The following is a 23,523-nucleotide window of genomic DNA, read 5'->3' as shown; positions in this document are numbered from 1 at the left end:
CAACAGACGACTACTGTTTCGTGGGTTCTGAGAATATTTCACGGTGACAGGCGACCACTTTTCTTCTGCTGATTCAATACATCTCTGCTGTTTAGTGTGTTTTTCCTTGGCTCGATTACTGTGATTCAATACATTATTCCATTTTTTTTTATTCTCTGTTAGCCGAGGAGTGCCCTGCTAGCCGAGCCCTCTATTTTGTCTCTCATATTAGCCGAGTCCTCTACTTTACCTCTCATACCTAAGTGTCAGTTCAATTTTTTTTTTAATGGATTTTACTCATGCGCAGTCATGCTTGTCCTCAAGCTTTCTCGGTCAATTAGTCTCTGAAAAACTGAATAACTCAAATTTTTTAACCTGGAAAAGACAGATCATCCCATTTATAAAGAGTCAGGACCTCTCCGGTCATCTAGATGGATCAGTTCTTCCGCCTCCAGAATATCTTTCACAAGAAAAAGTGGACGATAAAGGAGAACAATCTATTGTTCTTCACAGGAATCCAGAATATGTTACTTGGATGAAGAGAGATCAATCACTAGTGGCATACATTACTTCAACTCTCTCACAGGAAGTTCTTGTTGCCCTTCCTGATGATTGTTCGGTCAAGGAGCTGTGGGATAAGTTAGTTCAAACATATTCACAAATTTCTGAGGCAAGAATTATGTTTCTTAAGCGAGAGTTTCAAATGATGAAGAAAGATTCCATGTCTATTATGGAATACCTGAACAAAATGAAAGGCATCACAGATGACCTGGCTGTTGTTGGATGTCTTGTCAGTGAAAAAGATAAGGTGCAACAAACCTTGAGCGGATTGGGGTCAGAATACCATGTCATGACAACAACCCTACTGTGTTTACCAGAACTCCCAAAGTTTGAAGATCTTCGTGCGAAATTATTGCAATATGAAATGACTCTGAAAGGATCTTCTGAAGATTCTCATGGACATTCAGGAATCCAAGATGTACTAGCTACGGGAATGAGTTATGGTCGAGGACGAGGAAGTTCTTTTCGAGGAAAGGGCTGCCAATGGAGAAATGCCTATGAAGGTCGTGGTATACTTCCAACACCCAATGTGCAAGGACAGAGACCCATCCCTACCTGTTTTTTATGCAACAAGAAAGGGCACATTAAAGCAAATTGTTGGTTTAATCCTCAAAACAAAGGGAAAGCCCCACAAGCAGAGGTTTGGAAGGATGGAGATGTTAAGGAATTGTTGCTGGCAGCCTTAGCAGGATTGAACATGAAGCAAAATGACAAAGGCATTTGGTATGTCGATTCCGGATCAGCTACTCATATCACAGGTGATGCAGGTAAACTCTTGACTCTTACACCTTATGTTGGTAAAAATAGCATAGTCACAGGAGATGGATCTCATCACTCAATCTCACATATTGGAAATGCCATTATATCCATGTCAAAGTCCTCTCTTAAACTTCCAAGTGTCATTCATGCACCTAACATTCAAAAGAACATTGTTTCTGTCTCAAAACTCGTTGATGATGCTCATGCTTCAGTTGAATTTACTCCTTCTGTTTATGTCAAGGATCTTCGCACGAGGAAGACATTCACTGAAGGAAAACAATGCGGCAACATGTACATCTTCCAAGAAGATCCTCCTTCCTCCATTCATTCCAACTATTCATCCTTGAAGCCTCACCAACGTCAATTTTTTGATCCTAATTTTATATTTACTATTTCTGAGAATAATAAGCCAAGACTTTGGCATAGTCGCCTTGGCCATTGTGGTCGCCATTTTATTGAAAAACTTGTCTTGAATAATCTCATTCCCAAGTCCAGTCTAAGTTCAGAAGTCGTTGATACAAAGTGTTCCTGTTGTCATTTATGTAAGAGTCATATTTTACCATTCATTTCCATTAATAAAAGAGCTTCAAGGCCATTTGAGGTCATTTGTTCTGATGTCTGGGGTCCTGCCTCAATTACTTCTCTTTCTGGCAGTAAATACTATCTTATTTTCATTGATAGTTACTCGCGCTATACTTGGATATTTTTTATGAAGCACAAATCAGAAGTCTTTGGATTGTTCCAGAGATTTCATTTTTTTGTTCACAACCACTTCTCTGCCAACATTCTCAATTTCCAGTGTGATGGAGGAGGTGAATTCTCCTCGAGTGACTTTGTTAGTTACCTTCAACATAATGGGATAAAGAGAAGAGTGTCTTGCCCGCATACACCTCAACAAAATGGGATTGCCGAAAGGAAGCATCGACATATTGTTGAGACTGCAATGAGCATGATGCACGGGAGCAATCTCCCTGTATCATTATGGACTGAGGCTTTTCACTCCACATTTCATGTAATAAATCGGCTGCCCATGAATATCTTAGAGAATAAGTCACCATATTTTTCTCTATTTGGCACACAACCTGATTATCATGAATTACGTGTGTTTGGGTCTATTTGTTATGTTCACATTGACAACTCACAAAAGGCACAAGTTCCAGGATAAAGCCTTAAAATGCAGGTTTATAGGATATGCAGAATATTACAAAGGGTACAGGTGCTATGATCCCTTGAGCAAGCGTGTCAAAATATCAAGGAATGTAGTTTTCGATGAAATGAATTTTGATGATCAGACTGTTGATTCAACCATTCACACTGATAACTCAAGCCCCAGCATTGAGGTATACTACCCATGGTTAAATTCAGAACTCTTTTTCAATGGTAAAGTAGACTGTTCGGCAAATTGCTGTCAGAAGGAAACACATGAGGAATCAACCAATGAAACTCAAACGGAAGAGACTGATGCACATGACTTGGAACCAACAAGATATAAGGGTATTGTGTACACCCGGCGAGAGAAAGAGCCCTCATTCATTTCTTGTACAAGTACGAACCCATCTGATCCCGCTTCATAGATGATGGATATGAGAAGATCCTCACGGATTCGACATCCGCTTGACAGGTGGGTAAGCTATAAAAAATTTTCATTGGATTTCCAGTTGTTTTTGACAGCCATAAGTAAAGAGGATGAACCCCTCATGTTCTATCAAGCTGCGGGCTCTAGAAGATGGGTAGAAGCAATGAATGAAGAAATGGAGGCATTACATGAATGTGGGACATGGGAGATTGTACCTAGACCACTAAACAAAAATGTTGTTGGGTCAAAATGGGTGTATAAGATAAAATATAAGCCAGATGGGAGCATCGAAAGGTACAAGGCTAGACTCGTAGCTAAGGGATTCACACAAGAGGAAGGACAAGACTTCGATGAAACTTTCAGTCCTGTAGTTAAAATGGGGACCATTCGCATTGTGTTGAGTCTAGCCATTCAACATCGATGGGCACTGAGTCAGCTGGATGTTAAAAATGCATTTCTACACGGGGATTTAAAGGAGGAGGTATACATGGAACAACCCACTGGATATGCAGAACAAGACGCCAAAAAATATGTGTGCAAGTTAAAGAGAGCACTCTATGGTTTGAAACAAGCTTCTCGTTCCTGGTTCGACAGTTTTTCGCTAGAGATACAAAGGCATGGCTTTTCTCGGTCCCTTCTAGATCACTCATTATTTATTCACAATGAACACAGTGTCACTACTCTTTTACTAATATATGTAGATGACATCATCATCACAGGGAACTGTAAAAGTCGCATTGAGCGGGTGAAGAAGTTATTAAATAAGAGATTTAAGATGAAAGATTTGGGAGAGCTGCGATATTTTCTTGGAGTAGAAGTTGATAAAAGAAATGATACACTCACCCTTACTCAACACAAATACACATTGGACATTCTCAGCAGAGCGGGCATGACAGATTGTAAGCCGTTGACAACTCCAAGTGTCATCCATCAGAAACTGAGTTCAAAGGAAGGGGATATATATGAAGATCTCACCAAGTATCGCAACTTAGTTGGCATGTTGCAATACCTGACTTTTACTAGACCTGATATAGTCTACTCGGTTAACCAGGTATCCCAGTTTATGCATGAACCTCGTATGTCACACATGGAAGCAGTCAAACGTATACTTCGTTACTTGAAGGGCACAGTTGGTGATGGACTGATATACAAGAAAAGAGAATTAGATCCAGGCGGAGGCCATGAGGTCGTTGTTTATGCTGACGCTGATTGGGCGGGTGATCCAGATGAACGACGATCAGTATCCGGTTATTGCAGCTTTATTGGTCCAAACTTAGTATCCTGGAGCAGTAGAAAACAAAAGGCGGTTGCTAGGTCAAGCACTGAGGCTGAATACAGATCGATGGCTGCTGCCACGGGTGAGGCTACGTGGATAAGACATCTCCTGACAGAAATGGGAGAATCGATTGCTCGGTCACTGCTATTGTGTGACAATCAAAGTGCCATAAACATGTCTTTCAATCCCATCCACCACAGTCGAGCAAAACATATTGAAATAGATCAACACTTTATTCGGAAAAATGTTGAAGATAAAGAGATTGAACCCATGTATGTGCCGACTGATGAACAGGTTGCTGACATTCTTACCAAAGGGTTGACAAAGGACAATTTTTGGTTTCTGAAAGACAAGTTGTTCATGGTTCAGGACCATGCACAACTTGAGGGAGGCTGAAAAGGAGTCATCATATTTATGCAGGACCCGCAACCCGACCCGTTTTGTATATTGGATCGGATCCAGATCCAATCAGCGTGTAATGTAGAATTAATATGTTATTAAGGGGTACTTCTGTACCCTAGTAATGTTTGTTTTACATATTAATAGAATGAGATGCGTAGCCACGATTGACTAACGCACCTTCTATGAATTTCTCTCTCTCTCTCTCTCTCGTGACAGGCAAATACAGAGATCGAGTACCCCCTTTCTTTCAGTCAGATTGTGGGTTGAGTGAGACGCTCAATTTGTTGGTTTACCTTTCTGAAGGATGATTATTCTTGAACTGTCACATAGGTGCAGTGATGCGGCACTTTAAAAAAACTTGGGTGCAGGAGGATATATATATATATATATTTTAACAATTAACAGTAACACTAATGAAATACAAAACAATTATCATAATATCATCAAATCAATTCATCATGCATGCAATAAATCAAATTAACAATCTACAATTCTATTCTTCATCTTAAAAACTAATACTACAATTAAATGAATCTAAATATACTATGGAAACAATCAAACAAGTAAAGCAGAAAAGAAGTAAATTATACAATATACTAATAAAAAAAGCAAACAATGCATAATTATATGCCAAATGTATATCCTACACAATGTATATGACGATAAGGTAATGGATCCTAATAATTTTTTGCTTCATCATCAAATGCATTATAAGAATGAAGAATAATCTAAGATAAGTCCATGTTTGTAATGTTGAAATCATGCTCTCCCTCTAAGTCACACTCTTCTGGGTTTACATCACAAAATTTGGATGATCCTTGTATGCATTATAAACCCAAGTTGAAAATATTAAATAAAGTATATTTAAATGAAGAAACTAAGAAATAGTCAAATAATTAAGAGAGCAATTAGTACCTGTATTCATCATTGGTTTGTGAAAGTAGTCGAAGATTAGAATGAACATATACTAAATCATCTCCATGCTTGCTGGTGAATTTGTTTCTCTTCATGTTGTGGATTTGAGAATATGTGCTCCAATCTCTTTCACAACAAGATGAACTAGCAAGCTGGGATAACAATCTCAATGCAAGACGTTGGAGAAAAGGTGTTTTTGATCCATATGTTAACCACCATGTGATATGATCTATATTCTCCTCCTCTTTCTATTAATGCATGTCCATGTAATCTCGAAAATGAAAGTTTTTCAAACTTTTGTGTGACTTGATTTATATTCATGATAAAGTTTTACCATACATATATTTCTATGTCTTGAGAGCTCTGGGTCTAAATTTGGAGGGATACGACCAACATCATCTTCATGTCATTTCTTTGCATAATATTTGGGATTGAGCAAATGTGTCATGCAATACAAAGGAGTGTTGCTCTTATCCCATCTTCTGACTAAAATTGAATGAATATGATTAAAAAATTCGGAATCATCAAATGCAAGAATTTTTTTCTAATGCTTAAAAACTACAACTTGTATTTTTTCAATCATATTATCTCATATTTCATAAACTTTGTGAAGCATAGACTCATCCTTATCAACTTTTCTCAACATTTCCCAAATAGGTCGCTTAAACTAAAGGAAGTATACGACTCTATCCCAAAACTCATCATCAACAATGAATTTCTTAATTTCTTGAGCCTTGACAATATTATCAGCATGGTAGAATGTCCAATTCTCATCAGTCATCATGTTAACCAAATCATTCTTTACTTCCTTAATCATTTTCACTGTCACAATGATGGACACAAACCGTGTTTCAATAACCTTCAACAATTTCATATCAGAATGCTTATTAAATATAGCATTATATTGATGGTGTTGACAACAAAATTTCTAATGCTTTTGACATTCTTTTCTAATTCCTCAATCTATGAACATAGAGCATATGTTGGTGAATTTTTTTCTTCTTTGGGGTTGCAGATTCTCTTGAGGGTCAGATTTAAGCTGTGTGCTAAATAGGGAGTTAAAAAATATGAGGGTACTCACTCTTCAAACTCAATGCTGCACTTTTATAAACTGAAGCGATGTCTGTGATGATTTTCACTAGTTTCTTATCACCCATTTCTTTTATTACTTCTATAAACATCTTTTTCAAATACTCAACATTTTTATATTGCCCAGATGCATCAACTGCTTTCAAGAATACTGGGTCATTAAGCGAAAAAACAATAAAATTATTCAGTGAACACCTTTGAATATTTGTCTACCCATCAGAAATAATGAAAACTTTATTTTGTTCCCATGAAAATTTCTTAATATCTAGCAATTTTTGAACATTTGTCCTCTCTTCTGCAAGAATTGTCGTTCGTAGTTTTTCTGAGCTTGGAGGTACATAGCCACTCAAGTTACAATTTGCTAGTGAAATAACTAAATCCTTTCAATAAGGATTTCTAGCTGCATTAAATGAAAGCGAAGTAGAATAAAAATACCTCCCTACTTTTCTATTCATCTCCTCCCTTTCATATGTATTGAATGATGTTTGTATCGTTGCTCTTTCTCTACCTCCTACATTTACCTTTTTATTTTATTGAGCATCTTCTTGGTGGCTTAAAATTGATACACTAATTGCACAAGAATCACTCATTGTCTTCTTCTTCTCATATTCATCTTGTGTTTTCTTGTATTGTCTTCGGATTGCCTTATCAACTCTTTTGCATCCTGAAATGTCATGTCCTGATATGTTCAACAAATGAGCCTTAACTCTTGTGTAAGACGTAACATAATCTCTCTCAGAAAGCTTGCATCGAAAAATATCTTATTTCTACCACCTCTAGTTTTTTTAATCTTATCCACATGTGCCTACAATGGCCTCCATCATCACATGTTGCAGCTAACAAACTTGAATCAACACTCTCACTACCACTACCAACACTAGCTACAAAACATACATCTGAGGATGGGGATGACGCAAGTCTTTTCCCTTTATCCATCATTTTTGTCTTTAAAACAAATAAAATATTATATTAAAATAAAATTCATATCAGAAGGGTTGGGTTCGACAACCCAGGGTGCTGGGAGCCGAACCCAGCCTAATAGGGCTGGGATCAATTGAGTCGATCTCGACGGCTAGCCGGGCCGGGGCAAGGAGAACTGATGCCTGACAGAGCAGGCATAGGGAGGGCTGGTAGGGTTGGGGCAAGGAGAACCGAGCTGGGCTCGGTGCTAGCGGAGCTCAGCTCAACTCATATTATGTATTTCAACCGCACAGGTATCGATTGAACCAGAGAAGAAAGCGTTTCAAGACATAAAAATTAGGTGAGGTTGGCTGGGTTAGTCGGCGTATGGTGGGGTGTTCTGAAAATAAATGAAATAGAATGTAGAGGAAAACAAAAACAATAATCATGGATTAAAATACAAAACTCATAAATAACAAAATTAGGAAAATGAAAAACTTACAGAATATTCAAGAGAGAAAGAAATCACCATAGATTTTATAATTAACACATGGAAAGGAAAGCCTCAAAAAGGAGGAAATTCACACAAATGTTGGAAAAAAGGAAAAAATATCTGGGGGGAAGAAAACCCCTCTCAATCTACCAAGAACTAGGAAAAGATTAAATATCCAATACATTTTGATCGAAATTAATCAAAAAGCAAAAGAAAACAAGAAAGCAAACTAAATTTCATATAATTTATGAGAAAAACATAGAAAGATTCAAACTGCAATACATTTGATCAAAACTCTAAAGAAGTTGGAAATCAAAAAGTAAAAACAAAACAAAACAAGAAGTGATCTAAATTCTTAATCATCTTCGAAAAAAAAAACAGAGAAACATTCGGGAATTCAAAACATTTCATCGAAATTCCAAAGAAGTTAGAAATCACAACGCAAACAAAACTAGAGATGATCATCGACGAAGAGAGAATGAAACAAAATAGAGGGGTGGGAGAGAGGAGAGATGATTAATGAAGGGGACGATGAAGAACACGAGGCCGACCGGTGTGGTGACGAAGGTGGCGATTGGGTGGAAGACGACAATGACGGCGGTGGCGGCGACGACAACACCAAGATGGGCTCAGTGCCAGCCAAAAGAGCAGGGCTCGAGGCCCTGTCCGCCATTGGTGGCGTGGCCGAGAGGCGGCGAACCCGGCCATCACCGTCGCAGGTGGCCGAGCCATGCCCCTCCTTGCATCCAATAGAGGCAGCGAGGAAGAAAACAAGGCGAAGAGGGAATGAGAGAGATTGAAGGAGGTTGGGGAGAGAGATGTACACAGAGAGAGGTGAGGCAAGGGTTTAGCTGAGAAGAGCGAGAGAGATTGAAGAAGACATACCTGTAGTTGCCGCGTTAGAGATGGGTTGGGTTGGAGACGGATCAGAGGAGAAGGGAGGCATCGGGGTCGGGAGGGTGGAGAATTTTTTTTGCCTTAATCCCCCGCCCAACCCCATTTCATTATTTTTTTAAGTCCAGATTTGGACTGTTATGACCCTGGGTGCGTTGACCACACCCAGTGTTGGTTTGACCGCACCGGGTGCCGCACCTGAGTCGCGTTGCGTCGACGCGGGTGCGGCACCCTGCTGGCCGAATCCCTTTAACATATTTCTTGAATAATGGTGAGATGGAACGAAAAGTCTTGATATCTACAGAAGCTTTAAACAAAAATAAGAAGAAAAAATTGGTAATGGATTTGGCAGTCTCCAAATCCCTCCCACATTGTAGCGATCTCGAGTGTGCTTTGGGAACATCCAAATTGAATTTTGATTGTGTCAAATGAAGTTGGTGGCATGAATATATGAAGTTTCTACTGTCCGGATTGAAATATGTTTTTACGTAACTATAGTTGATTTGGTGGGCATTGTTGAAACAAAGTTGGAGGACTTAGAACTACCGTAAATTTCATCTGGAGATATTCTAGGAGTGGGTGTGCTAGAGAGTTGGTGAAATTTTTTTAATGATGCAATTTAGTTCAGGGTTTGGGAATGATCCCATTTTGTTTTGGTAGTATAAAGTCGGTCAGAAGCTATTTTGGAAGGAGAATAGGGATCTAAGTCAATCAATCCCTCCCTAGTGCATTATGGGAGATTTCATCCCAGTGTTGCACCAAGAAGGTGACAATACATAAGGGGAATGAAAATCATTTAGGTGGTTCTAGGGCTTTCATAGACCAAGGTCAGCTGATGCATGTTCTGTTAGCTAGAGAGAAGTTCTCATGATCAGATAACATACCCAAACTATGCATGACACGTGAGGGATCATTTCTTGTCATTCTGTCGAGCAATTTCCAGGCATTTCATGATTCATCTGCTCTAAAGCCCTCTTGGATCATGGGGCTGCTGTTCTAAATTGGATGCAGGTTTTCCTAACATGATTTCATTTTGCGGCTTGGTGGTTGCTACAGTCAAGTCTCAACTCTTTGGTTTATCAATGGTCAGATTTGATTGAAGGAAAATGGCATGGGTTTAGAATAGCATCTAAATTTAGGTAATTGTGAACCAAAATAAAGGAATGGAAGAGAGAATAAGGTGAGCCAAGATTTCATCATATTAAAAGCTGGGAAGAGGAACTCTTGAAGTTGTATATAGAAAGACTTAAAGGAACTCTAGATATTTTTTTCTTAGACCAGAAAATAAATGATCTGGTCATCAAAGAATGGCATGTTTGAAATGAAATTCATTAGATCAAGGTCCTGAATTGTTTGACTGAAGTTAGATTATACCTAAGCCTAATATTTCCATCAGTACGCTTCTTATGGAAAGTGTCTCAGCCTCATTAACCATGTCACAATTGAGGGTGCCATTTATGAAGGTTCTCAACTATTACTTGGATGGCTGATTATTTCAAGAAAGCTTTCAGTTGCAATGCTTCTATAGGAGGTAGACTGACAAACCTCTTTTTTGAGAAGATAGAAGAGGTCAATTTAGGTTTTCTGATTAGTGATTTTAATAAGAGGTAAGGCTGCTGTATGGGCATTAGCCAAATAGCTCTGGTGCGGATGGTTTTCCACCAAAACCTTTAAAAGGTTTTGGGATTTAAGCAAATCCAATTTTGTACAACTCCGTGAATATTACTAACACAACATTGCTAAGAGTGCTTAACAGATGATAGATCATTCTTATCCTGAAGCAGATTAATCACAGGAAGTTGGCAGCTATTTATGTCATTGTTGGATTTAGTTTATAAGATTATTTCCAAGGTTTTGGCGTTGAGACTGAATCTAGTCTTGAACCATATCATAGACCCTGCACAATCTGCTTTCATTCCAAGGAGGCAAATCCAAGAGTGTATAATCCACATGAATGGAACTAAACACACTATTCAGTCCACTGGAAGACTAGGGTAGCTTCTCAAGGCGGAACTATGGGAAGATTTTGACTTAGTAAGCTGGGAGTTCTTGTTTGGTAACATTGGCATGAGGTTTCTTCCTAGGGGGTAGTTTTGGGTGCTCTTTTGCTTGCCGCCATGTGATTTGACCACTCTTTTCTTCCTTCTCCCTCTCTACTTGAATATACCTAAAGGAATTGGCTCATCAACATCAAAATCTGATTTCACATAGAAAGTGAGTTGTACTCCTGGTTATCAGTGATAAAATCATGATTGCAGAGTCAGGAGTTGTAAAAGGAGACAACAAAAGACCGGTGAGGAAGAAAAGGGAAAATGAAAAGCATGGAAAAACTATCAAGTTTAACCTTTCCAGCTATTGTTATTCTACATATTTGTATAGAGGACAACGTAATGCTATGTATGATATAGGGGTATTGTTTGCTACTCTCGTGGGTAAGGAACCCTCTAGTGAAAAGTATAATATTTTCATTTTTTCTTCAGTTTTTTTTGCACGTCTGACCCTCCAGATGTGATCTACAGATTAAGTTTAGTAGAAATTGACCTTTGGATCATGTTTTTTTTATGTATATGTCAGATTTTATGAGAGTTGAAAAATCAATGGCATACAATGTACACAATTTTCAAACCCCCAAAATCATATTTTTATGTCCAAAAACTATGATTCAAGAGTTGATTCCTAGTATTTTTAACCATGCTGAACAAATCCATGAGGTCAGATTTGGTCAAAACAACCTCTCTCTATGAGTAAATAAGGGTTTTCTTACCCACGACGGTAGCAAATGCTATCTCTATGATATATGGGCTTACATCATATATCATGCATATGAAATACAGATTTACATATTTCAGTAGAGGACAGCATGCAATTAAAAACAGAGATGCAAATTACACACACATACAACACATAATTACATATAAAAAATACAATTACACAATACACAGCACGCCACTCACAGGCATAGACACTGATTGTTCACCTACTCACACATATATATACAACACACACACTCAACTACATTTACATATACACTACAGTGATACACACAATCACTCATCCACATACAAATGCATACAAACAGAGCACACACATACACACACCTCATGTTCATCTACACACATATCATATCATATGCACTCATCATAAAGCAGACACATGTATATGCATGGCATTCATCAGACACGATGACAGAAAAGAAAAAAAGGATGAAAGAGAGAAAAAAAGGAACAGAGAAGAAGAATAAAAAAGAAAGAAAAGAAACAAAAAGAAAAGAAAAAAGAAAAAGAAGGGGGAAAAAAGAAAACGAAGGAAAGAAGGAAAAGATGGGAAAGAAACAGAAGAAGAATGAAATAAATGAAAGAAGGAAAAAACAGAAAAAGATGGAGAGAGAGTGTACCGTTTGTGAAGTGCTGGAATGTTACTGTTGGTCGCCGGAATGTTGCTGCTGGTTGAAGGGTGGTGGAGGAAAATGGAGAAGATTTGCCCTAATCAATCGAAACCCCCCTCCCTTTCACTTTTCTTTTGTTTTCCCTTTTTTTTAATGACTTAAAAAGGTCAAATGGGCCTTTGACCCCATTTGACCACGAGTATGAAGTGTGCCTCGAAGCACATGAGGCGCACGCCTCAGCCCCTCAAGGCATATATGCCTGCACCTCACTTCGAGGAGCGATTTTTCCGCTTCCGCCTCGAAGTGAGTTTTTAACAACACTGGTGTGCATGTTCATTTTCAACCTGATCATGGTTGCTATGTTTTGGCCCTGCTCTGATTTGGTCTCTGTAGGATCATCAGGTAGAAAGCACTCTGGAACTGCTGTACTGATAGAAGCTTCTAGTAGATTGTCATTTTGCATGTGAAATCATGTCGATTCCAGTCACAGTTTCCATTCTCATCTTTTGCTTTGTCATTCCTGCGCTAGATACGCACGATCATTGTGGTTTTTTATTTGTTATATCATGACTCCAATGCACGAGTTCTTTCTGTTGCCATACTAAAATAGCCACTCCAAACCCCTCTTCTTGAACTTTGTATATTCAGGTGTGTTTGGGTTCTATGATTGGCTAATAAAATAGCTCGTGTTTTATAATTTATATTATCTTATCAACGACTTTCCTCAATGATGGTTTTTTTTCATATTCTTTTGTCCTGCATTTTATCCTTAATCAGAATGCAACCTACTTTTGATTTAAGGCCTAATGCCTTGATTCTGGGGTAGATTGCAGTTTCTTCTGAATTATCTTTTTCTCAACTTAGAATATCACCAAGGAAAAAGTTTGTGAGTTTTGGAGAAAGAAAAGAAAGGTATTTATGGTACTACAAACTGTCGCCACTTCATTTTCACATAGTTGCCTCTCATCTAAACATAGTATGTTTCATATAATCTACTGCCTGAGAAGCCCGTGGTGCATGGAGGCACCACATCGAATTGATTATATGGGATCTCTTCCAGAAATTCCTGTGCTGCCTACTCCTATCTAAGAGCTTTCTTCCATTTGCAGAGACAGAATTTTTGTAGTACAGTTCTTTGTGAAAAGTGATTTTTTGTGATTATTTGCTAGGTTCTCCTCACACTTCCAGTGGAGGATCTTCCCTTTTGTCTTTGTTCTTTGAACTTGCCATCCAGCTGCAAACTTGGGTTGAACCTGCTCTTTTATTTGCCTGTGCATGCATGTGTATGTGGTTGTCATGTCAGCTGATTCTTAAAGTTTTAGCTTTTTCCTTCAAATGTTGGATTTTACTTTTAGGGTCACCACCTGAGAAATGTTTTCATTTTAAACATCAAACACATGAAGAGTGTTGAATCAGGATCATTGAGAGATGGTAAATGCATTCTGGTGTTTTGATTCTCTTTGATCCATCTGCCTGATACCAATGGTTGAACAGGAGCCCAAGCTCTCTATGAACATTAGGCATCAATAGTACGTTTCTGTTTGAGCATGTCGAATTCTGAGACTTTAATTTTCCCCTTTGTTATCATTGGGGTAAAGCTCTTTTGCAATTTTCTTTTCCTGTTATCTCATGTATAATTTTCATTTTGAGTAGGTCAAATTTTAATGCATCTCTTAAACTGCCTTCATGTTAGTATTTGGTGGAAAGCTCTTTTGCAGCATGCATGTCAATTCACATGCTTGTTTGTAGGCATAACATCAAACAGTATAAAAATGACTGATATGCTGCAGTTAGCTGTTCCTAATGGATAGACATCATTTGTATGTTTCAGATCAGTCGTGATTGTCAAGAGTTGGAGCCATCCATTGGTGAGCAGCTGGCATCTCTTCTTTATCTTGAACCAGACAGCGAACTGATGGTACGTGTTGTTAAGTTGTATATATAGGTGTATATTCATAGTTATATCCCTATCTATATATATATATATAAAGAGTAGAGTGTAGCTGCTTGATGAGTAGGTGCTTGAGCATCTACTTAATCAAGCGGACCATCCATCGCGTGCTTGATGTATGGTCACGTGCAAAAACAAAAAAAAAAAACCGTCCATCGCGCGCTTGATGCACGGTCGTGCACTTGATGAGTAGGTGCTTGAGTATACATTTCACTATTTACCAATTGTGAATGTACTTCTCGTTATAAAGGCTTATGTACTTTGAAGTTTTCAAGTGGCAGATCTTGTTTAGAATCAGGAAGACCTACCCGGAAGATAATGGGTGAATACCCACTTCACAAACAAAAATGAGATGAATATATTCTCTCATTATTTTAAATTGCCTAATACATAAAAAATGGGAAATTTTTAAAAAACCACCAAACCTTTCTGTCTAATTCATATGCCCAATATGTATCTATATGTTCCTACATTAATGTAATAGGTTATACCCAATAGGGGTATTTTGGGCTTTTCACTTTATATAATAGACGGTGCTAATTAAGGGCACTTTATTTATTTTTTATTTTGTTCTTTTTTTAATTTTATTTTTGTTTTTTTGCATAGAGGGCACTATGGTCAAAGACCAGCCCTTGGGTCCCAACGGCTCTTTGGCCCCTCCAATGCCTATATAAAGGGAGCTCTTCTCCCTTGTTTTGTATGCTTTCTCAAGCACTGGATCTCCAATAATATTTAGATTTTTATGTGTTGTTCTAGCCCTTAAATGGCTCTTTTGCTTGTGTTATTGTATTGACCCGTAACTGGTCCTTGGTTGTGCACTCGTGTGATTGTAACTTTGTAAGCTCATAAGAGGCATCTATCTATTTGTGCTTTTTCTACTTTCATTACACGTGTGTACTTCATTGTTTGTAGTTGTCACATTGCCTTAGGTTTCTTTTTTTAGTAGCTTCATTTTTGTCCATGGACTACTGACAATTTGTAGCTTATGTAACACTCGGTGTCCTTTCAGGCCATTGCAGTTGCTGCAGAGTCAAAGCGTGAAGAGGAGAATACTAAAGGAGTTAGTCCAGCAGATGGCATGGAAAATCCTGATATTGTCCCGTTTGAGGATAATGAGGAAGAAGAGGAAGAGGAGAGCGATGAAGAAGAAGAGAGTTCAGGCCCTACTCTTGGCATGATGCAAGGTCGAGGAAGGGGGAGAGGAGCCATTTGGCCCTCACTTCCATTGTCTCGTGGAGGAAGGCCGATGGCTGGACTGAATCCCATGGGTTACCCTCCGTTCATGATGGGTGCAGATGCTTTCGGTTATGGAACGGTTCCAACAGATGGGTTTTCAATGCCGGATGTCTTTGGTGTTGCACCTCGTCCATTTGGCCCTTATGCCGCAGCAAGGTTTCCTGGTGACTTCTCAGGTCTGGGTCAGTCGTCTGGCATGCGCTTCCCTATGGAGGCAGGTGGACCTACATCAGGTATGGTTTTTCATGGTCAGCCGCCACAGGCTGGTGCCATGTTCCAGCCCAATGGAGTAGGCATGATGATGGGTGCAGCTCGTGGTTCGTTCATGGGCGGGCTGGGCATCCCACCTCGTGTAGGCAGACCTATCAGGATGCCATTTCGCCCACCTCCCCCCCCACCTCCTCTTCTACAAGGAAGCAATGGTCAGGGTAGGCGTGAGCAGAGGCGGCCGTCAAGTGACAGGAACAGTGGTGGCGACAGATATCCACCAGGTCCAGAACAGAGTAGGGCTCCTGATATGGCGAGTCCGGTCAATGGTCTCGAACCTGAGCCAAAATATGCGCCACCATCAAGAGGTCAGCATCAGGATGCTTTCAGAGGGGGGAATAACTTCAGGCATGATGAGAGCGAGAGTGAAGACGAGGCGCCTCGTAGGTCAAGGCACGGTGAAGCCAAGAAGAAGCGGCGGGAATCTGACAGTGGTGACGCATCAGTGGAGCATTGAGACATGCCATCCATGGAGAAGCAAAACTAGTTAGGTTACTTTGTAGTTGCAATTTATTTTTCAGTGTGATCTTGCCAGACCCTTGGACCCTTTGGTCTGGCCCTGGTATTGTATCTTTAATAATTCATAAATGCTTAGATAAACCATTTGTTTTGGGAGGGTTTTTAGGTCTATAAGAATTGATTCTAAGATGGGTTTTTTTTTTTTTTGGATAGATTTGCAGATATTTCTTATATTTGTACATACAGGAAACCGCACTCCCATTCTTGTTAAGATTTCAGAAAACTTTGTAAATTTCCTTAGGTGTATCTTATTTTACGTGAATTTTGAATGAATCAACCTTTCTTCTTTATTTGAGTGTACGTTTCATGAGTGGCTATCTTTAATTACAATTCGTTTCAAGCTTGCTTTGATTTGTCTCATTTATTCTTTTGGGTTTGCCTCATGATTCAGGAATGATAGCCAGGTTCTATCGGTATAATAAAGTATTTGGCTTGCAAGCAGTAACTTCAGAGTTGAAACCTTATCTCTTATAGCTTTGAAATAATGTATTTATTTTGTAAACGAGCCGTAAAGGCTAAAATTTGTTATTTTCAATTTAAAAAAAATTATTTTTGTAAATGAGCCAGCTCAAGTTTCAGCTCATCTAACTCGGCGTGCAATGAACTTGAGCTCAACTCAGCTCAGCTTGCCACAAGAACGAGTGGAGCTTGAATACCCACTGTTGGGTTCGTTCATCTGGTGAATGGTTGGGCTCGTCATGAGAGTGAGCAGAGCTTGAACACCCACTGTTTGGCTCGTTCAGCTGGTGAATGGTCGGGATGCAAGTTACAAACAGGTTAGATCTTTATCCAATTTTTACCTGGCCGAAGAAAAGTTGTTGGGGGTCGATATCCCACAAAAACATGCTTTGTTTTATTTATAAAATGGATCGAATTCGAAATAAGTAATCTCAGGTTCAGCTGGATGCAGGTAAGAGTTGGATAAATGAATGGGTTCAAACCAGGTTGGATCCAGTTCTGACCTGACCCGTTTTACATATTTTTATAAGAAAACCATGTAATTGACCTTTTTTTTAAAATGTGGATCCTGTGTCAAGTCGGGTTGGAATACATTTAGTCTGTAAATTTATCATGTATTCCAAGTAGGATTCAGATCTAGAATTGTACTCATTGAAAGCCAGAACCAATATCGGTTCAGCCCAAATCCAACCCATTTGCAATCTTTGTTACTGGTGATAATATTAACGGAAATGACCATACTGTACAAGTAATTTGACATGTTTTTCTAAAAACATACATTTTTTGATATTCTCATGTCCAAAATCGCAAATATCTGTATGTACAAAGACCTTTTTACACTTCGCATATGTGAACTTTCTCCCAAATATGTGACTATTTTTTGTAGAACAATCTTTCTTATATATGCTTTTCTCAAATTAGATATTGAAAACTTATATTTTTATAATCGTTAGTTTTGAGTCAAAACTGAAAACCCCTTTAGGATTCTCGTTTCTGAGTTTCAAAACCAAAATAAAGACATGCACACTCTAAGGTTGCACATTTTTCACCTGTTTTATGTTATTTTTTTGCCACCTGCACTGTAAATTTAGAAAAAAAATAAAAAATAAAAGAGAGATCGGGACATTAACTTTTCATTGTCACAAAAACCACTTTAATCTGATAAGCAATTGAGAAAAAACGTCATCTGAAAGATATATTGTTTTTCCTAAACATGCAAACAACAAAAATAGGCGAGAATGAAGAAGTCCACTTAAAATAAGGTCTAACCATTTTTTTTGTGGACTTCACGAAATTCGCATAAAATTATATGAAAACTTCCTGTTAAACTTGAACAAAATGAAGAAGTCCACATATATTTTATGCAGACTTTTTCAAGTCTTCATATATTTTATGCGGACTTAAAGAAGTTCATATAAAATATGTGTGAACTTCCTCAAGTCCTATTATATTTTATGCAAACTTGAGGAAGTCTGCATAAATTATATATGAACTTCCTCATTTTGTTCAAGTTTGACATGATGTTCACATATAATTTTATGCAAACTTCGTGAACTCCGCAAAAAAAGAAAAAGATGCGAACCTCATTTTAAGTGGGCGTATAAGACACCTGAGGGGCGGAATGATACATCATGCAAACTTCATCAGTTTCTCGCATGCGAAGGATAAAAGAGACATTTGGGCATAGGGAGAATATCACAAATTGTGGAGTTTTAGGAAAATACATCAAATTAGTTGTACAATACAATCATTTTTTGTGATATTAATGTGTATGATCACTTGATCCTAATTGGGTAGAGACACAAGTCCATCACTTATTGGCAAAGTTCTGATCACCTAAACATGCCTCAGTGTTTGAACATGCCTAGTTATCCACTTGCATGCATCCATCCAGGATATTAGGAGTAGGGATGTAAATGGTTCATATTCTAGTTGGATGCGGCCAATACTAGATCCGACTAATCATGTTGGCTAAGCATTACCCCGTTTGGGTTTAGACTCAAATGGTGAAAAGTTCAAACTAAGTGCAAATTTTTACATGTAACTGGATTCAGTTTTTTGTCAAATTTAGATATCTGGTAGCAAAAAATCAAAACCATATATGCATCCTAATTATAATCGGATATGGTTTTGGCTTACCAAATGTGACTAAAAGGAGTTGGATTGGTCTGATATTGGATAAAATTAGGGATGAGAGTGGACTGAGGCGGAGGTGGGGGGCCAAGGTCTCTACCCCTGCCCCGTCTCAAAATTCTGCCCTTCATCCCTGCATGGGTTTTAATTTTAATTTTCATCCCCACTTCCATCTCCGGTCCATACGGGGCAAGGTGGGGCAGAACCCCGTTTCTCCCGATCCACTGCTATTCTTAAAGGTATTTTAGTTATTTTATTAATGGGGATCGGAGACGAAGCAGGGCGAGGTAGGAGAAAGCGTAAGTTCATCCCCACTTCCATCCCCACACAGGTTTTGATTTTAACCTTCATCCTAGCATCCATCCCTGTTTCATGTCCTCCATCTCCGGTCCAAATGGGGTGAGGCGGGGCACCCCATTTCCCCCGGTCCACTGCCATCCCTAGATGACATGAGCCCTAATTGGCCTCGGAACATTCCCGCACACATCCTAACCAACTGGGTGTCCCCACGGGGACTCCAACTGTATGTATTTGGATCTGGTTTGCAGCCTTTCATATAGTTTGTCTGTAAATGATCTACTCAGCCCATGTGTTAAACATGGACCAATATAGTTGCGGTTCTGCTAGGCTTTTGCTTGTACCTGATTCAATTTGACTTTCAACCTATCAGCCTATGAGGCCATCTCCGTGCATCCCATTATGGTTAGATGGGGTCAGGGCCTGACAGAAAGTCATCCTTAGATAGGGATGTCAATGGATCAAATTTTATAATTTGACCGGATTTGTTAAGCCAAAACCATATTCGATTAATAGTTTTGATTTTTTTCTACCAAAACTGACTTTGATACTGGATGTTATGTGAGCTTTTACCATCCGAATGTGAATCACAGTCCAAATTTATTTAGCTAGGATCCATTTAGTTGGATCTGGATCTGGATCTGGATCTGGATCTGGTATTGGCTACATTCCACCTGAATATGAACCGCTTACATCCCTATCCCTAGCATGCCAAAGGGTAGGATGAGTTTCAAATCGCATATCAGCCTAGGTTTCAAAATGCCTGAATTGGCTCTGCACCTTTAGGGGGTCTACCTACCCAATAAGTTTGGGTCTGCATCTTTAGGGGGACGTTTGCATGTCACAAAAAAGGTGAAGCAGGTTATATGTCCCCCCTCCTCCCCTCCGAAGACGGTTGTTAGCTACATCTTGTGTTTGGGGGTCCGAATGAGCGCCACATATATAAGCACGTGGGACTCGTATCCCCGTGTGTGTCGACATCACTTAGCATCAAAATCAGGTGCGGTTGCAAAAACTTAAGTACCCTTTCCTACTATGCTCGCCATGAAACGACGGTTCAACAAAAGGACAAAAACGCCCTCCATCTAGAAAAGTGAAGCATCGGTTTGAGAAAATGATAAAAATGCCCTCCATATAGAAAAGTGAAACGTCGGTTCGAGAAAGAGATCAAATTGTCCTCGATCCAGAAAAGGAAGGATGATCTTAACTCTAAAAATAGTTCAAATATTCCATTTTCGCCCAAAACAGTAAACTTTTACAACTTCTGCTGTAACAGGAGCTCCCTTTGATGATGCACCATTTGCCATCGTCTGCTGCCACCGGACCCTTCTTTGTCGTCGTCTGCTGCCATCGGACCCTCCTTTGTCGTCGTCTGCTTTCATCGGAGCACCCTTTGCTGTCATTTGTTGCCGCCAGAGCAACCTTTGCCTTCGTTTGCTGTCGCCGGATCACCCTTTGACGTCGTCTGCTGCTGCCAGAGCATCCTTTGCCATCGTCTACGCAGTAGCAACATTGTTGCCACCATCGGTTGTGTCTCCCTTCTGGGTGTTTCTCCTCCACTATCGGATTACCAAAACTCCTATCGTTTCAGTGAGTTTCGTGTAAGGTTTCGTTATGCAAACGAATCAATTTGTAAATCTGAATGTTAAATCTTACAACTAGGTGGCCGTCTTCATGCTAAATAACACATATTTTCATATTGAAACAAATCGATTTGTACCTATCTACCTTCTGGGCATCAAAAAACAATTAGCACAATTTGTTCTTATGAAGGCCAAACATTTCAACGATATGTATTTATAAAGGCTAATTTTCTACAACGATTTGTACGTTTGAAGCATGAACGATTTATATGTTTGAAGCAGTAATGATTTAATGAAACTACCATGATTTGTACTTAATTTTGATAAATGGTACAATAATGTATATGTATGAAGCCAAACGTTACAATGATATGTATGAATGTTTGTGATTTATACAATGATTTGTAAGTTTGAAGCAACAACTATTTATACATTTAAAGCACTAGCGATGTATATTTATGAAGTTACCTCAATTTATACTTAAGTTTGCTAAATCTTACAACGATGTTTACTTATGAAGCCAAATATTATGACGATTTGTAATGTTGGTGATTGTTTAACGAATGAGATAATTTGTATTATTATATATTTGGAGAGGCGGTTGTAACATACAATGATGTGGTTAAATTTATGTGTTGTGCATGTTAGCAATGTCTACAGCTCGTCAAACAAGAAATAACCCTTCATTTTATGTGATGAATATTAAAGAAGTTATCCGTCAGTCCTATCTATATGAGCGTTATGAAAGGTACCAAAATATAATGAAGATTGAGAATGATAAAGACAGTAAGAAAGCATTGGAATTGTATTATGCGAAATATTATTCATCAGATATTGAGGCCGAAAACCAAAGGAAGAATGAAGAAGAACTAAAGATGAAGAAGAAGAAGGATGGCAAAGAGAAAGAAAAGCAAATGAAGAAGGAGGAGGAAAATGAAAAACAAAGGCAAAGGAAGAAGAAATAGGAGAGGGAAAGGCAAAGGAAGAAGGAGGAGGAGGAGGAGAATGAAAGGCGAAAAAAGAATAAGGATGAGGAGGAGGAGAGGGAAAGGCAAAAAAAAATAAGGAGGAAGAGAGGGAAAGGAAATTGAAGAAGAAGGAGAAGGAGGAAGAGAAGAAGTGACAACTGATGAAGCAAAAATATTTTGAAAAGCAAAGGAGGATAAGGCAATTGAAGAAGGAGGCGGAGGAGAAGGAAAGACAAAAAAAAAATGAGGAGGAGGAGGAGAAGGAGGAGAAGGAGGAGAGGGAAAGGCAATTGAAGAAGGAGGAAGAAGATCAAGGAAAGGCAAATGATGAATATGGAAGATGAAAGACGAACAAAGAAGCATCAGGATGAGGAAGAGAAGGAAAGACAAAAGAAGGAGAAGAAGGAGGAGGAGGAGAATGAAAAGCAAATGAAGGAGAAAGAGAACGAGGAAGAGAAGGAAAGAGAAATGAATAAGCAAGAAGAGGAAGAGAAGGAAAGAGAAAGGAAAAAGCAGAAAGAGGAAGAGGAAGAGAAGGAAAGGAAAAGGAAAAGAAAAAAGCAAGAGGAGAAAGAGAATGAAAGAAAAATGAAGGAAAAAGTAAAGAAGGAGAAGGATGACAAAGAAGAGAAGGAAAGACAAAAGAAGGAGAAGGAGGACAAGGAAGATAAGGAAAGATAAATGAAGAAGCAGAAGGAGGAAGAGAAGGTAAGGGAAAGGAAAAAACATGAGGAAAAGAAGGAAAGGGAAATGAAGGAAGAAATTGAAAAGCAAAGGATGGAGGCAATGGAGCGAAGGACGAAAGAAGTAGAAAAGCAATGAGATGTGGCAGAGCAATAAGAAAGGCAGATGATGGAGGGAGGAGATGAAGAGGAGAAAATTGTGACCAAGGTACGTAAATCGATCTTGTCTATCATGATTTACTGTGATAGGTATTACTGTGATAGCGATTACTATGTATAGCGATTATTGTGATAGTGATTCATGTATAACAATTATTGTGATAGCGATTACTATGATAGGTATTACTATGTATAGCGATTATTGTGACATCGATTACTATGTATAGCGATTATTGTGATAGTGTGTGTGCAACAATTATTATTTATAGCGATTACTGTCTACAGCTAGGTGTATAAGTACAAATGTGACTAATTTATAATTAATACAAATAATATGCCATTTTGTGTTACAGAGAGGTCAGAAGAGAAGTAGAGCACTAGGTGAAAAGCTCGGAGGGCGGTGTCAGTGGCCTGTAGTTGTGACATGGTATGATCAGCTAAGTGCATATCAGAAGGATCGATTACAAAATATGTACTTCGGTGGCCTTCTAGACCAACATTATTTTGAAACGTGCTGGAACACCATGACCCACCTGGTAAATAAGTGAAATCATCAGACGAACATATTTTAGTTTGATTCTTTTGAGATCACCATAACCCTAGAAGATATGACGCGAATTACTGGCCTTAAGTGCCATGGCAGTGCTGTCCTATTACGGGATTCAAACTATAACGCAAGAGAAAAGTGCATGGCCCTTCTAGGAATGTCGATAGATGACTGGAGTCAATGTATTTCTGGTGGAAGCAATTCTACATCGATGAATGTTTCTTCTTTCCATAATAAATGAAAAGGCTGGTCCGCTACATGTGCATCTGAAATAGATGACCAAGAGTTACACGACTTTCATCTTTATTTTTTTGGTCTTACTTTATTTTCCGATTGTTCTAGTTCAAGAATAAGTTACATGTGGCTGCTGTACCAGAAAGACTTAGACGAAGTTGACAACTATGCATGGGTTGACAACTATGCATGGGGTGCTGCTATGCTCTCAATCTTGTACAATTAACTTTACCGTGCGAGTAAGGGTACAAAAACCAT

At 38.8% G+C, this 23,523-nt stretch overlaps 1 protein-coding gene across 3 annotated transcripts in view; it reads left to right on the top strand.

Moving 5' to 3' along the window:
• Window positions 1-16,489, top strand: part of LOC149834367 (30-kDa cleavage and polyadenylation specificity factor 30-like) — a 29,174-nt gene extending 12,685 nt beyond the window's left edge. For 2 of the 3 annotated variants that reach the window (XM_090010084.1, XM_090010082.1), the window contains 2 exons: window positions 14,061-14,147; window positions 15,190-16,489. In XM_090010084.1, the coding sequence (XP_089866210.1) occupies window positions 14,061-14,147; window positions 15,190-16,140 (1,038 nt within the window). In that variant the 3' untranslated portion in view covers window positions 16,141-16,489. The remainder of the gene's footprint in view (window positions 1-14,060; window positions 14,148-15,189) is intronic. The other variant, XM_090010083.1, reaches the window with a different exon arrangement.
• Window positions 16,490-23,523: the final 7,034 nt, after the last annotated feature.

Source organism: Nuphar pumila, chromosome 6 (assembly GCF_984573655.1).
Source record: "Nuphar pumila chromosome 6, dmNupPumi1.hap1.1, whole genome shotgun sequence".
Taxonomy (NCBI): domain Eukaryota; kingdom Viridiplantae; phylum Streptophyta; class Magnoliopsida; order Nymphaeales; family Nymphaeaceae; genus Nuphar; species Nuphar pumila.
This window is presented reverse-complemented; position numbering and strand designations above follow the sequence as displayed.